Source organism: Loxodonta africana, chromosome 3 (assembly GCF_030014295.1).
Source record: "Loxodonta africana isolate mLoxAfr1 chromosome 3, mLoxAfr1.hap2, whole genome shotgun sequence".
Taxonomy (NCBI): Eukaryota; Metazoa; Chordata; class Mammalia; order Proboscidea; family Elephantidae; genus Loxodonta; species Loxodonta africana.
The window spans coordinates 30,799,277-30,815,109 of record NC_087344.1 but is presented as its reverse complement, the minus strand read 5'-3'; the positions used below and the strand labels follow the sequence as shown (position 1 = coordinate 30,815,109).

Here is a 15,833-nt window from a genome sequence, read left to right as displayed (position 1 = left end):
GTGGCTATGTTATCTGCAGAGGTGAACAGCCCTGGTAACAGGGCTGGAACTGTAGGGCCACCCTCTCCAGGCTGCTGTGTCCTCTCTTCCTCTGCAGTGGCTAACTTCGACCCGGGCACCTTCAGCCTTATGCGCTGTGACTTCTGCGGGGCTGGCTTTGACACACGGGCTGGCCTCTCCAGCCATGCCCGTGCCCACCTGCGTGACTTCGGCATCACCAACTGGGAGCTCACGGTCTCGCCCATCAACATCCTGCAGGAGCTGCTGGCCACCTCAGCGGTCGAGCAGCCCCCCAGTCCACTGGGTTGTGAGCCTGGGGGACCACCTGGTGCCTATCTCACCTCCCGCCGGCCCCGCCTACCTCTCACAGTACCCTTCCCGCCCACCTGGGCCGAGGACCCTGGACCAGTCTACGGAGATGGTAAGGGGAGGGAGTGGGCAGGGCAGGGGCCTGACCCTTTCTGGGGGCCCCAGGGGATGGAGGGTTGGGGAGCACCAGTCTACTTTCTGGGAAGCACTATGAATTGCTTTACAAAGCACATTCACACTGTCTTCACAACCACCCTGCCATGTGGGGTCATTTCTGTTTTATTCAGGGACCGGATTGAATCCCGTTGCTTCCTCGTGCTTCCTGATGATGATCAAGCAAACATTTACTGAGCTCTTCCTGAGCCTCTTAAACCAACACAAACTCATTTACATCCTCACAACACCTCTATATGGAAGGCATTATTATGGGCCCCATTTTACAGATGAGGAAACTGAAGCACAGAGAGCTTAACTGACTTGCCTGAGGTCGCACAGCTGTCAGTAGTGCAGTCGGGATATGAAACCAGGCAGCTGGGCTCCAGAATCCTTGCTCTTAATGACACCTTGTATCTAGGGGGGAAAAAAAAAGTTGCCGTTGAGTCAACTTTGACTCATGGTGACCCCGTGAGTGTCAGAGTAGAAGTATGCTCCACAGGGTTTTCTGTGGCTGATTTTTTTGGAAGTAGATCACCAGGCTTTTTTCTGAGGTGTCTCTGGGTGGAGTTAATTGCCAACTTTTTGGTTATCAGCTGAGTGCTTAACCATTTGCACCACCCAGGGACTCCTGTGTGTCTAGAGCAGTGATGTCCACTAGAATGTTCTGAGATGGTGAAGATGTTCTCTGTACTTCCCAAGATGATCACCACGAACCACGTGTGGTTGCAGAGCACTTGAAATGAGGCTAATATTAGGCTAGTGGCTACCCCGTTGGACAGCGCAGTTCTAGCGTCTAGATTTGATGACTCCTAAATTTTCTGGTAGCACTGATAACCCCTTCCATTAATCAAGCAATTCTGTGTATTGAGATTTTGACCTGTATCATCTCATTTATGCCTCAAAATAATTCTGTGGGGTAAAGTATTATGTTGCTGTTTTACAAATAAGGAAATGGGTGTCATCTGCTTTGCGTGGCCACATAGCAGCAGGGCTGGACTTATAAAAAAAGCATCATGTTGGGTGGTCTCTTTGGTGGACAATGGTTTGGGAAATCCCATAGTACTATTTGATGGTGGTGTCTAACACTGGACACCATGTGGGAAGTGGACAAGGTAAAGGACCCAGCCTAGCAAACCCTGAGTTTGTGGGCACCTTTACTGAACCTAGAGGCAGAGAAAGCAGCTGTGCAGAGGAAGTGGCCTTTGTTGTTGTTAGTTGCCACCTAGTTGGCTCCAATTCACGGCGACCCCACGTATGCGGAGTAAACGGTGCTCCATAGGGTTTTCAAGGCTGTGACCTTTTGGAAGCAGATCACCAGGCCAGTCTTCCGAAGTGCCTCTGGGTAGGTTGGAACAGCCAACCTTTGGGCTAGTAGTCGAGTACTCAAAACATTTGCACCACCCAGGGACTCCTGGTGGGTTTGGAGACATGGAATTATCCAGGTGCTGGCTGGAGCTCCCCTCCTTGTTTTTCCTAACTGCAGCTTTCAGGGTGCTACCTAGATCTGTACTCTGGGCTCAGCCGGATGCAACTGTAAGCCCTTTCACCTCTGAAAGGCAGTCAGGGTCTGCAAAGCGGAAGGTGGGCTACCAGAGCCCCCTCTCCGCCTTTGACAAGGAGAAAACTGAGGTTGCACCTTGGCGACAGGCAGAGTGGGGACAGGCGTCTTGCCTCTGCTAAAGGTTGTACCCTGGGTGCTCGGCTCACACACCTGGCTTGCTTTGCAGTGTCCCTCTCTGGGTTGGTTGGGAGGTGGAGCTGGCTCTTGGGATGGCTGGGGACACAGGAGGTGGTATGTCAGCTCCAGCCCTGCCCCTTTTTTTCCGTAATCATCCCAGCGGAGGTCTTCAGAGCCCTAGGTATCAGGCTTATGCTCCTCACTGGGCACCCAGGCCAGGCACCTGGGATAAGGAACATGTGTCCAGCAGCTGAGTCGTTTCTGCTAGATGACCAGTGTGACAGGCCATTGGAGTGTAAGTGGTCAGCCTACAGACAGGAGGTGGGGTTGGCGCTGTCCTGGCTTTATTTTTGGGAGGGAGGGCTGTGACCACCCTTTCAGTGGACACTTACTTGTTGGTGGGTGTATAAAGATGCTGGAAGTTACCTGGAGAATGGCCAAGACTAGGGACCAGGTCTGGGTACCCCATGTGCCCTGTCCTTAGAAGCCTCCCCTTCCCCCTAAAGGGGCCAAGGGGAGGCGGTGCCAGGTCTGGGGCGGAGCAAAGGTCAAATTCTGGCCCCACCCAGCTGTCAAGGCACCGCGGCGTGGGGGGCAGCCTGTTTAGTGTTGGGGGTAGGGACAGGGAGTGCTTGGAAGACGATGCCGGCTTTGAGGGGGTTCCCAGCACTGAACAGCGCCGTCGGGGGACAGTTGAGTCCCAGTATTATGTCGAGGGGACTCTCATGACTGGGATCGGGCGTCTTCCAGGATCCCGGACTGGAGAGCGAGACTTCAGGTCCCACTGGCCCGTCGGGGCTCCAGGGGCCTGGATGCTGTTACGCGGGGTGCGTGGGGCAGGAGTCCCGTTTTGGCCTTAGGATGCGGGGAGAGGGGAGGGCGGTCCCGCCCGGTCGGGGATCGGCGGCTCGGGGGTCGGCTAGCCAGGCGCCAGTCCGCAGGGCCGGGACCCGTGTTCCGCTCGCGTCGCTCTGCTCTCGGCCGGCCACCCTGGGCGCGCCCCGAGGGGCGGGGCGGAGCGGGCTCGGCGTTGGCGGCGCTCGGCGCTCGGCTGCTCCCGCCTGGGGCGGCCGGCCCGCGTGCGCCGGTGCCAAGATGGCCGCCTCCACCGCCCAGTGCCGAGTGACAAAAGCGGAGAGCAGGGCGGCGGCGGGGCCGCGCGCGGGGGGCACCCGGGAGCGCGCGCCCTCGGGGGCGCCCCTGCACGGTCCCCCGAGCCCGGGCCCCGCCGCCCCCCCAGCGCCGCCGCCGCCGCCGCCCCCACCCCTGCCGCCACCGCCGCCGCTGCCGCCGCGGGACGGGCCCAAGGCCGAGCCGGAGCCGGGGCCCGGGCCGGCGCCTGCGCCCGGTAAGAGCCTGCGCCGGGAAGGACAGGGAAGGAAAAGTCCGCGGTCTGCCCGGCCCTGCCGCCACCGCCGTCCGCCGCCCAGTCTCCGGGACTCCCACTGCTCCCGGCCCTCCAGTCGCGCGGGCCCCGGGCCTCCTGTCGCCGGTCGCCGGTCGCCGGGCCCCGGTCTCGGAAACACTCCCCGCCGCCGTTCCGGGAACCCTTGCCCCGTCTGACAGACGCCCTCTTCACTCCTTGGAGCGGCCCTGCCACGGTTCTGGGCCGCTCGTCCGCGGAAACAAACTCTCAGCCGGTCACCTCGGCCCTGATACGGTCCCTGCCCCAACTGACAGACGCGCCCATCCCACCCGGAGACTTTGACAAAAGTCCTCAGTGGCCTCCAGCTTGTCTTCTTGCTCCTTCCTGTAGGACACAAACTGAGCAGGGAACCTTCCTGGCTCCTTGCCCCATTATGTATTCCTCTTCTTGGCCTATCTGACACACAGCTTCTTCATCCTCAAACTCTAATCTTGAGGCTCACCAGGCCTTCCAGGACCCTTTCCTTAAAAAATTAGACTGTGAAAACCTGCTATTGATTCTCCTTCCCTACACACCTCTCGTCCCAGGAAGCTCCCTGGCCTGACAGTTGTCTAGAAACTTCAGACAAAGTTCTCTAAGTCCTGCTCTACCTATCCCCAGTCAGATTCCTAATGGTCCAGGCTCCCCGTTCTCACTGTACCCCACTTGGGACTCAGCTTGTGATAGGGAGACCACCCCCGACCCCCCACTGTCCTCTGCAGACACAGCTCCTGCCACCTTTTCTAGTGGAGATTCACTTTGTCCTCTGCTCCCCACCTTATCTTTGGCCTCTGACCCTGGTCTTCCCTTGTTGTCCTGACTGCCCCACTTCCCCCAAGACTGACAGATTCTCCCTGCTCCCCAGCCAAGTTCTGTCCCAAGACCAGAGGAAAAGCATCTCGGCTCAGGCTAGCACTGCCTCTCCTGGCTTCTCTACCTTCTGGGGGTGAAAGTTGCCTCCGCTGTCAGTGGGTGGTCTCGGTGTCCCTGGATTGCATTGGTGCTGGGGGTGATGGGTGGAGCCCCAACTTCATTCAAAGATGAGTACGAGGGCCCCCTCAGTCCTCCTGGACTCCAGGCTGGCCTGGGCTGAGCCTGTCTCCCCAATCCCGCAGGCCTAGGTTCTGAGGAGAATGCAATGGTGCCCATGGACCTGGGCTCCCCATTGCTCCCCAAGAAGAGCCTGCCTGTCCCTGGGCCCCTGGAGCAAGTGGCCAATCGGCTGAGCAGCAAAGTGGCTGCAGAGGTTCCCCATGGCAGCAAGCAGGAGCTGCCGGACCTCAAGGGTGAGTTGCCCAGGCAGCAGGCAGGGCAGGGGTGCTGGTCACATTTACAGGGGAGCTCTTGAGCCCAGGTGCTAGTGTGGGGCCTTAGGGTGGCCTTGGCTTTCTCTGTGAGGCCCTGCCGGGAGGGCACCCAGAGAAGCAAAGGGCAATGTGGTCAGGAGCTCGTACTCAAACCCAGTCACTTACCGACTCCGTTCTTATGCAATCTTGTGTGATCTTCCGTGAGACCCCAATCTGTCCATCCGTTGGTCTTAAGGCCGTTATTGCGTAGTAACAGGCACCGCTCTAGACCCCAGGAATATGATGTGAACAAAGCAGACTTGGTTCTTGCCCTTGGGGACATTAAAGTGGGGGGGGGGGCGGGCAGAGACGCAGATAGGCAGGAGCGAGGGCTTTGCAGAAGAGTACAGGGATCACTGGAACCGGGGCTACCAGCCCAGCGTTGAGTGCATAAGTTGAACTGCCAAGGGGGGCTGGTGGATCAGAATTTGTGTGAAACCTGTTACTAGGATCCTTGGGTGCACTGGAGATCTGAAAGGAGTCCCACTGGCCAGGCGTAGTAGGCTCCCTCCTGCCACACACCCTTGGACACAATTCTTCCTCTCTGTGAGACTCAGTTTCCTTATTTGCAAACTGGGCAGGCCCATTCCCGCCTCAGTGTGGTGACTGTATGGAGTAAGGGAACTTGACAGAAGTGAAAGTCTTGCAGGGTCCCTGGGGTGAGTGGGGCTGGGGAGTGGCTGTAGGTATACAGGGCCCAGGTAGCATCACCGCCTGCCCTCTGGACCTCTGTCTTGCCCTCCAGCCCAGAGCCTGACCACCTGCGAGGTGTGCGGTGCCTGCTTCGAGACTCGAAAGGGCCTGTCAAGCCACGCACGCTCCCACCTGCGGCAACTGGGGGTGGCTGAGTCAGAAAGCAGCGGCGCCCCCATTGACCTCCTCTATGAGCTTGTCAAGCAGAAGGGCCTGCCTGATGTGTCCCTTGGGCTGCCGCCAGGCCTGGCCAAGAAGTCCAGCTCGCCGAAGGAGGTGGTTGCTGGAGCCTCGCGCCCCGGCCTGCTCGCCCTGGCCAAACCCCTGGATGCCCCCGCTGTCAACAAGGCCATCAAGTCACCACCTGGCTTTTCGGCCAAGGGCCTATCTCACCCCCCCAGCTCCCCGCTCCTCAAGAAGACACCGCTGGCCCTGGCGGGCTCCCCGGCTCCGAAGAACCCCGAGGACAAGAGTCCCCAGCTGTCTCTGAGCCCCCGGCCGGCTTCCCCAAAGGCACAGTGGCCCCAGTCGGAGGATGAGGGGCCCCTGAACCTCAGTGAGTGTGGGTCCCAGGAGCTGAGGGGGGGTCCCAGCACCGGGAGGGCCCAGGGTGAGGGCAACAGGGACTGTAGCTCCTGCATTCTGGGTCTGTCAGGCCAGAGGGAGTGTCAGGGTGGCTGAGTCTCCCTTTGGGCCACCTGCACAGAATCCTTCCCTCGCTATTCTTCCCCTGAGGCCTGGCCCCAGCTGCTGAGCCTGCCAGGGGCATCCTCACCACTTAGCGGCAGCTCTGCCTTCCCTGGGACCCAGGTAGGGGCAGCGAAGGTAACTAGGGCTGCGCCTTGGGCCCTGTGCAGGCAACCAGGTCGTCTTTAATTTGGCCCTGTCTTCGTGCGCCTCTCATCAGCCCAGCTTCCTGGCCATCCCGTGCTGGGAACAGGTGTCTCCAGCTGTGCCTGGGGTGGAGCTGCACGTATGGGCTCAGCAAATAGGGTTCAGGGAGAGATCCTCCAGGCAGAGTGGGCAAGGGTTAGCAAGGGTGTTCCTTAGGACAACAGACCCTCCCATACATTGTGGACATTAGGGTTGGGGTCCACCCAGGACTTAGCTCCCCGCACAGTGGGGCACCGTGTTGTCCCTTCACACTCTGCCTCCACTGAGTCCACTGAGGTTCCAGGAGCAGGGCCCTGGGCAGATGTGCCTTTGGCTGTGAGATACAGCCAGGTAGGGAGGGCCCTGCTATCCACCTCATGCGGCTACCATCACCAGGACCCCTGGGGTTGCCACTGCCTCTCCGTCCTGAATCTATATGCTCTCCATCCTCCCCTCCTCCAGCGGTGCCCAAGGGTTAGGCCAGGTAGGGACCAGGCCCTCCTGCCTTCCAGAGCCTCATAGTCCCTGTGCGGTGTGAGTCTTGGACCCCCTGCTGCCTGGTCAGCTAAGTGTCTCTGCAGCCCTCCATCCTCCAAGCCCAGGGCCGGCCGAGGTGGCGGCCGTGAACCCCCCTGTGTTTTGTCTCCGCAGCTTTAGATAGTGACGGGGGCCGAGAGCTGGACTGCCAGCTGTGCGGTGCCTGGTTTGAGACCCGCAAGGGCCTGTCCAGCCACGCCCGCGCCCACCTGCGCCACCTGGGCGTCAGCGACCCGGACGCCAAGGGATCCCCCATAGACGTGCTCCACGGGCTCATCAGGAGGGACGGCGTCCACCTCCGCCTCCCACCGGGGCGCGGCGCCCTGGCCCAGCCGGGGCGGCCTCCTCCTGCCTCCGCGGCCCTCTCCTTGCTCCCCCCCCCACCGCCGGCCAAGAGGGCCAAGCTGAAGGCTGTGGGTGCGGCAAGCCCCTGGGGGAAGCAGGACCTCTCGGCCACCGCCACTGCTGGCATTTTCTGGGCCTCTGATGTGGAGCCGGCTCCTCTCAACCTCTGTAGGTTCTCGCTTCAGCCGCCCCCCCTCCCTGCGGGCCCTGGTGCCCCTCCCTGGGGGTCGTGGCCCCTTCCAGCGGGGGCAGGGAGGAGACGTGGGCTTGGGCAGTGGCCCGGCGCTGCCCAGAAATCTTGTTGGCAGTGAGCTGCTGGGCCCTTGCTCTTGGCCTTTGAACTCCATGACCTTGACCCTCCCTGAGAATGAAGGCCAAGGGGCGGGTCCTGCCTTTTGGTGTAGAACATGCCCATGGTTGCCCCCGATCTGCAAGGCCTGTGGCGCCTAGAGGCCGCTTAGCTCCCTCGTTCCTGTCCTTGCTGGCACATGTCCTCAGAGCTGTGGAGTCTTGGTGCTGCCCCTGCCCGCTCCTCAGCCCCTCGCTCACACTTGCCCTCCATCACCACCCCAGGTGTTAGCCAGCTGCCGCCCACACCCAGCTGGCCTGGACGCTTTGCAGGTGGCGGCACTGCCATCCCCAGCTGTCTGTCCCTGGTGCTGACTGTCCCTCTTTTCTTGCCTCCCCCCGCCCACTGCAGCCTCGGGCCCCGAGCCAACACGCGACATCCGCTGTGAGTTCTGTGGGGAGTTCTTCGAGAACCGCAAGGGCCTGTCCAGCCATGCGCGGTCCCACCTGAGGCAGATGGGCGTGACCGAGTGGTATGTCAATGGCTCGCCCATCGACACGCTGCGAGAGATCCTCAAGAGGCAGCAGGCCCACTCCCGGCCCGGTGGACCCCCAAACCCGCCGGGACCCAGCCCCAAGGCCCTGGCCAAGATGGTGGGCGGTCCAGGGAGCTCGTTGGAAGCCCGCGGCCCTGCCGATTTACACCTCTCGCCAATGGGCAAGAAGTTGCCGCACCCGTCAGGCAGCCCCCTGGGCCACTCACCAGCTGCTTCTCCGCCCCCCACGGCCCGGAAGATGTTCTCAGGCCTGGCTGCCCCCTCCTTGCCCAAGAAGCTGAAGCCTGAACAGATGCGGGTGGAGATCAAGCGGGAGATGCTGCCCGGGGCCCTTCACGGGGAGTCACACCCGTCTGAGGGGCCCTGGGCGGCGTCTCGGGAAGACATGACCCCCCTGAACCTGTGTAAGTGACCCTGGGGCAGGGCAGGGACAACAGCGAAGGGAGCTCCTCTCTGCCTCCCCATGGGGTACCCCAAGCTCTTTGAGGTAAAATGGAATAGGGGAGACGCAGGCCCGTAGGATGAAGAGGTAGCTGGACATCTGTACATTTCTGCTACTCAGACCCACTCCTGGTGCCAAATTGTGTCACGCCAGATGCCAGGGTGGCAAAAAGGTTCCGTGCCGTCTTCAATAGATTGGTGGTGGCTGCCAACCAGATTCTGAGACAGAACGACTCCAGCGATCAATTAGTGATGTTTACTGGGGGCAGGCTGGAAGTGGATGTCTCTACAGTGTTTTTTTTCTTTTTTTCTTTGGACATTGCTGGTAATTGAGTAGGAGTACCTGGGTGGCACAAACAGCTAATGTGCTCAGCTACTAACCAAAAGCTTGGAGGTTCGAGTTCACCCAGAGGTGCCTTGGAAGAAAAGCCTGGTGATCTGCTTCCAGAAAAGTCCTAGCCTTGAAAACCCCATGGGGCACAGTTTTACTGTGACACACATGGGGTCACCACAAGTTGGGATCAACTCAGTAACAGCTTTTTTTTTTTTTTTTTTTTTTCATTTTAAATAAGTGCTTAAAATTTGCAGTCAGGCTTGAGTCTAGGTCTGGGTTCCTCCACAATCTAGCAATAAGTGGCTTTGGGCGAGTTTCCTCCATTCAAAGGGTGGATGTCAGTGGTAGTACAAACCCCACAGGGTTTCCTACGGCTCGAGTGGGATCCAGCACTTCGCTAAGTTCCCGGTGAGAGAAAGCGCTCCGTAGGCAGTGGTTGTGATGTCACCTTCGCTGGCTTCTCACTCCGTGCCCAGAGTCACCAGGCTGGAGTGCCCCCGAGGTGACGTCCACCATGTGCCCACTCTGCACCATGTGTCTCAGGCTGCTATGGCTAGAGACCCTCCTAGTAGCACCAGGAGGTGGTAGTTTCAGTCTCTATTTTCCAGAGGAGGAAACTGAGGCTCAGGGAGGGGAAACAGGCTCAGAAGGGAAATTGAGGCTTAGGGAGAAGTAACTGATGCTCAAGGAAGGGAAGCCAAGGCTCAGGAAGAGGAAATGGAGGCTCAGGGAGGGGAAGCATCTTGCCCAGCATCACATGGGATCAGCAGCAAAGCTGGCATTTGACCCCAAGAGCATAGGCAGTGCTTTTTCGGCACCCTCCATGGTGTCCCGGGCAGGCAGTGTGAAGCCTGCTGGGATGTGTGCTGAGGAGAGCAAGCGGCAGGACTGAGTGTGGACAGGGCCTCTGGGGCACAGACAGGAAGTGAGCCATTTGGGTCAAGCTCGGAGGCTTCCCACACACAACCACCACCTCCTTCTCCTCCTCCCCCGCCCCACCTGGACTCTCTGCAGCATCCCGGGCTGAGCCAACACGTGACATCCGCTGCGAATTCTGTGGCGAATTCTTCGAGAATCGCAAGGGCCTGTCGAGCCACGCGCGCTCCCACCTGCGACAGATGGGTGTGACCGAGTGGTCTGTCAATGGCTCGCCCATTGACACGCTGCGGGAGATCCTCAAGAAGAAGTCTAAGCTGTGCCTCATTAAGAAGGAGCCCCCTGCCGGCGACCTGGCCCCATCCCTGGCAGAGGAAGGGCCCCCCACCGCCGCCCCTGGGATCCTGCAAGCTCCCCTGCCGCTGGCACCCCTGGTGGGCCGGCCTGGCAAACTAGGAGTGGGGCCTGCCCAGGTCCCCCGCGAGCTCAGCCTGACGCCCATCACAGGAGCCAAGCATTCAGCTACCGGCTACCTGGGCACGGTGACAGCTAAGCGTCTGCTGCAGGAGGACCGCCTCCTCCCCGCGGAGGTCAAAGCCAAGACCTACATCCAGACTGAACTGCCCTTCAAGGCCAAGACCCTCCATGAGAAGACCTCCCACTCCTGTAAGCAGCGGGTGGGGAGGGCCATGCCATGTGCACACTGACCCCAGGCAGTGGCCCCGTGGGGAGGCCCCAAGAGAGGTGGGGTTGGCCCCCGGCCCAGGGCGGGGTGTCTGGGTCCTCAGGCCCCCTCTGAGACATGGCTCAGTAGCACCCCTCCACCCGCAGCCACCGAGGCCTGCTGTGAGCTATGTGGCCTCTATTTCGAAAACCGCAAGGCCCTGGCCAGCCACGCACGGGCACATCTGCGGCAGTTTGGCGTGACCGAGTGGTGTGTCAATGGCTCACCCATTGAGACGCTGAGCGAGTGGATCAAACACCGGCCCCAGAAGGTGGGCGCCTACCGCAGCTACATCCAGGGTGGCCGCCCCTTCACCAAGAAGTTCCGAAGCGCAGGCCATGGCCGTGATGGTGACAAGCGGCTGGCCCTCGGGTTGGCACCTGGTGGCCTGGCCATGGTCGGCCGCAGTGCTGGGGGTGAGCCAGGTCCTGAGGCCAGCCGGGCAGCTGATGGCGGGGAGCGGCCTCTGGCAGCCAGCCCACCAGGCATGGTGAAGGCAGAGGAGCACCAGCGGCAGAACATCAACAGTGAGTGCCAGCAGGGCAGCTGGGTGACCTTGTGTGGGTCTGCTGACCCCATGTCCTCACACTCACATACTCACCGTTGCGTCCAGTTGTCTGCATCGTTGTCACATCCTGATCAGTTTGCTCATTTAATCTGTAATTACTCACCTGTCACTCATCCGTCCACCATCCCACACTGTCCCAAGACCCATCCAGGCAGTGTTCCACCACCCGCTATCTTGTCAACAAGCCCCCACCAGCCTCCACCCCCTGGTTGCTGGAGGCAGGGACCTCCCCAGTAGCCTGGCCCTCAGCTCACCTCCCACACCTCTCCCCTGCTCAGAATTCGAACGCCGACAAGCCCGGCCCCCAGATGTGGCCTCGGCCCGGGGTGGCGAGGAGGCTAATGACCTGCAGCAGAAGCTGGAGGAGACGCGGCAGCCCCCGCCCCGGGTCCGGCCGGTGCCCTCCTTGGTGCCCCGGCCCCCCCAGACCTCACTCGTCAAGTTTGTCGGCAATATCTACACCCTTAAGTGCAGGTATGTTGCCCCCAGGGAAGAAAGGAGCCCACCCAGTGGGGGCTGGCCTGCCCAGAGCCTATGGATGGCACTAAGCCTCTGCCATTGAGTGTGGCTGGGCCCAGCCTGAAAGCTCCTCACAGAGCATCAGGCTAAGACCCTGAAGCTTGGTAGTTGGTGAGTCCTTATTTCAAATCCCAACTCTGGTAGTTATTCAGTTTACTGACTTTGAACAAGGACTTACCTGCTCCTTGCCTCAATTTTGTAACCTATGAAACAGGTCAATGGTACACCTACGTAACAAATCTGTTATGAGGATTGAATGAGTTTAGTATCTATAAAGCTGTCAGAACTAGGCCTGGACTTGGTGCTGGGAGTGCAGAAAGAGGGGTCTAGGCAAGTTGGTGCGTGACTGTGAGGAGGTGGATAGTTGTGAGTTAGTACCCTCTCCAGTCCCGGAGCCCCCTGAACAGGGCCTGCTTCCCTTTGCCTTCTCTCATCTCAGATCACATGCCTGCCTCAAATACATGAGGTATTTGGGAGACCAAGTGGTCCTTACCCAGCCCCAGAACCAGTAGACTGCCCTGAGCAGAGATAGGGGGCTCCAGGGGGCCCCACCCATGACCCTATAAGGGATACAGGTAGCTGTCCATTGGGAAACATTTGGCTTCTGGGCACCTTTTCCTCAAATCCTGGGCTTTATCCCCACAGAGTAGCACCAGGTACCTGGTGCCCAGGACTTGGCCAGGTTGCTCAGGGACATGGAGGGCTACACTTCCACCTCTCCTGATAGCAATGACCACTCCTCCCTCTCTGTTCTCTCCCGCAGGTTTTGTGAGGTAGAATTCCAGGGCCCCCTCTCCATCCAGGAGGAGTGGGTGCGGCACTTACAGCGGCATATCCTGGAGATGAATTTCTCCAAAGCAGACCCCCCGCCCGAGGAGCCCCAGGCCCCGCAGGCACAGACAGCGGCAGCAGAGGCGCCCTAACACAGAAGCATTCCAGACTCCCTCTCATGCCACCTCTATCTCCTTTTCCTTCTCTGTGTCCTCGTCCTCCCCTCTTTCCTCTTTTCCGTTTCCAAAGGAGCAAGCCAAAACCTCAAACCGGTGCCCCCTGGGGGCCGGGCACACTACAGCTGGGGTGCCGGGAGCCAGCTAGCTGCCCATCCCCCAGCCCGAGGACTCTGGGGCCACAGGGTATCTTCCTGCAGCCCATACCCACCTGATCGGGCAGGGGCAGCACCCGGGTCTTGGTGGCAGCTGACCTGGTCACAGGGGGGCAGTGTTCCCCTGTGCCCAGCAGCCAGGCAAGGCTATGTCTGCCACCTATGACCATTTGCAAAGACCCCAAAGACCCTTGTTCTGGTTCCCGCTCGCCCCGTGACTATCCTCTCACATGCACACACATGCAAACACACGTGCGTGCATGCACACACACGCACCTTGCGAGGCCCGGGATCTGCCCCAGCCCCCCACTTCCTGCGTCGAGCAGCCCCGTCACGCCATGGTGCTTGCTCAGGGGAAGCCATGCTCCCTCTGCTGGGCCCCCTGGGGCCCGGGAGGCCCCCACTGAGCCCACGATGCCACGGAAACCCTCATTGGCCACCCCCCTCCCTGAGGGGCCTTCCCAGCTGGGAAGAGCTCAGAGCTCAGAGCTGACAGCTATGTCCTGCCGTGTCTAGGCCCCCCAGAGCCTTGGGGGTCCGGGGGGGGGTGGGACTCTTCTCCCCCCACTCCCAACCTGCCCCCTTCCCACCTTTTCACTGTTGCTTTCTATGTATAGCTCCCTAGACCCTTCACTTTTTTAAAAATGCGTTTTGTGTAGAGAATAAGGAACGTCGATCTTTTTAATTTGCAATCCTGGGCCAGGTAAATACCGGGAAGGCTGATTGACCTTTTAACTTTTTCCAGTGGCAACCTTTTGGTTATCGATGTACCTAGAAGTCTGTAAATTAGATTAAATTTCTCTTCTGGAAACACACCGGGGCAGGCAGCCAGCGTGCGTGTTTCTCTTGGGTGGACAGGCTGGCTTTGGCTGCCAGCCAGGGCTGGGATTGGCCTGGGCTTCCTACTGGCCACCAAGCCAACCAGGCCCAGTTGGGGATGAGCCGAGTTGCCCAGCTGGCAGCCCTCAACACCCTGGGTAGTGGGAGTCTCTGGCTGGCTGGGGGGTGACTCATGTGAACAGAGGAGATGCTACCCAGGGCTCCAGGAGGCTGGTCTGTGCAGGGAGCCAGGGCTGGGAAGCAACTGAGGCTGGGAGGGCTTTCTAAGGGCAGGAGCTGTCCAGCAAGGGAGTGGGGGCCTATGGAGGGAGGGAGGAGCAGGAAGCAGCCAGAAGCATTCCATGGGGGGCCAGCAGGAAGGACCTGACCTGGAGACAGGTGACTTCTATGAAGATACATGCATCCTGAGCCCTGGTGACATCAGGGAAAGAAAGGGGAGCACTGACTCCCTTGCGATGTTATTTACATGCTTGTGCTGCAGATGTTTGTTGAACATTTCTGAGATTTGAATCAAGAGACCTCGTTAGCTGCTCCTTGTTGATCACATGCTGTTTTTAACCTCACCATTGTCGCTAAGTCCCTGGATGTTGCCGATGGTTTGTGCTGAACTCGAAACCTAAAGGTTGGTTCAAACCCACCAATCAGTGCCACGGAAGAAATGCCTGGAGATCTGTTACCACTAAGATTACAGCCAAGAAAACCCTATGGAGCAGTTCTCTGTAACATTTGGACTCACCGTGAGTCAGAATTGACTCCACATCAACCAACAACAATCCCTCCTACAGTCAGCTATTGGAGATGTCTGTTGTTGGCTACCTTCAAGTCACCCATGACTCCTGGGAACCCCATGCACAAAGAAATGAAGCACTGCCTGGTCCTGCAGCACTTCCATGATGGGTTGCAGTTTGGATCATGGTGATCCACAGGGTTTTCAATGGCTGATTTCCTAAAGTTGATTGCCAGGCCTTTATTCCTAGTCTGTCTTAGGAAGCTCTGCTGAAATCTGTTCAGTATCATAGCAACACGCAAGCCTCCACTGATGGATGCTTGGTGGCTGCGTATGAGGTGCATTGGTCAGGAATCCAACCCCGGTCTCCTGCGTGGAAGGTGAGGAGTCTACCATTGATCCACCAATCCCCTGGAGATGGCTGACTGCAGTGTTACCTGTTTGTGTCCTGCCTGACTCTACTGGATTTTTTTATTCGAAAGAGCTGAATACAGTCCTTGCCATAGAGGGATCTTTTCCTAAAACATTTCTGAACACATCCCTTCTCTGCTTAAGCAATACTATTATCTCTCTCAATGGTCTATGAGGGCCGTGGGTGTTAAATCAATAACAGATGGGGTGAAATGAGGGCCGGGGCAGCCAGTGCTGTGAGTGACGCTCTAGGACCCAGGAGAGGTGCTCTAAGCCTTAGTTTTGGAGACCAGGTAAGCATCCCTTAGGGGTGACACGGAGGGGAACCCCAAAGCTGGAGTACACGTCAATCAGAGTGTTGTGTGCTGCTTCTGTGGTTTCTCACTTAACGCATCAAAACCTTGCCCCACATGGCCGCAAGTCCTGTCTGCGTAAGCCCCAATTTGAGGGGAGGATTTTTTTTTTTTGTCAAAATATTACAAAACATGCCATCTCGACCATTTCTACGTGTTATACTGATTGCATTCTGCAAGTTGTGCCAGTGTTCTTGCTATGCTTTTCCAAATCACTCCACCACCATGAACATAAACCCAATGTCCCCCTAAGCAAAAATTCTCCCTTTGTCTCTTCCCCTGGTAACCAATAATAATCTTCGGTTTCTATATATTTTTTATGTAAGAGATCACACAGTATTTTTCCTTTTGCAACTGATTTCTCTTAGCATGATGTTTTCAAGGCTCATCATCTATGTTGTGGCGTGCATCAGGACTTCTGTATGGCTGAGTAATATTCCATTGTGTGTGTACACCGCATTGTGTTAATCCATTTAACTGTCGATGGACATTTGGGTTGTTTCCACCTTTTGGCTGTTGTGAAAAGTGCTGCGATGAACATTGGTGTATGGGGAGTTGCTTTTTTAAAAAGATTTTATCATGGAGAATTCCAGTCATACAAAAGTAGTGAGAACAGTGAAATAAATCTGCATCTACTCATCGATTTTCAACTCATGACCAATCTCTTCAGCTATATCCCCTCCCTCCCCAACCCTGTTCCCCTTCTCTGTCCCCTCCTTTCCCCCCTGAATTATGGTGGAGCACATCCTGA

The 15,833-nt window shown here is 58.3% G+C and overlaps 1 protein-coding gene across 8 annotated transcripts in view; it reads left to right on the top strand.

Moving 5' to 3' along the window:
* WIZ (WIZ zinc finger) overlaps nt 1-15,620 on the top strand; it is a 29,580-nt gene extending 13,960 nt beyond the window's left edge. For 2 of the 8 annotated variants that reach the window (XM_064280867.1, XM_064280863.1), the window contains 9 exons: nt 98-421; nt 4,664-4,834; nt 5,640-6,143; nt 7,112-7,510; nt 8,043-8,591; nt 9,977-10,504; nt 10,670-11,089; nt 11,409-11,604; nt 12,413-15,620. In XM_064280867.1, coding sequence (XP_064136937.1) covers nt 98-421; nt 4,664-4,834; nt 5,640-6,143; nt 7,112-7,510; nt 8,043-8,591; nt 9,977-10,504; nt 10,670-11,089; nt 11,409-11,604; nt 12,413-12,572 — 3,251 coding nt within the window. In that variant the 3' untranslated portion in view covers nt 12,573-15,620. Of the gene's footprint in view, nt 1-97; nt 422-3,238; nt 3,492-4,663; nt 4,835-5,639; nt 6,144-7,111; nt 7,511-8,042; nt 8,592-9,976; nt 10,505-10,669; nt 11,090-11,408; nt 11,605-12,412 lie in introns of those variants that run through there. The other 6 variants (XM_064280869.1, XM_064280866.1, XM_064280868.1 and 3 more) reach the window with 5 other exon arrangements.
* Nucleotides 15,621-15,833: the final 213 nt, after the last annotated feature.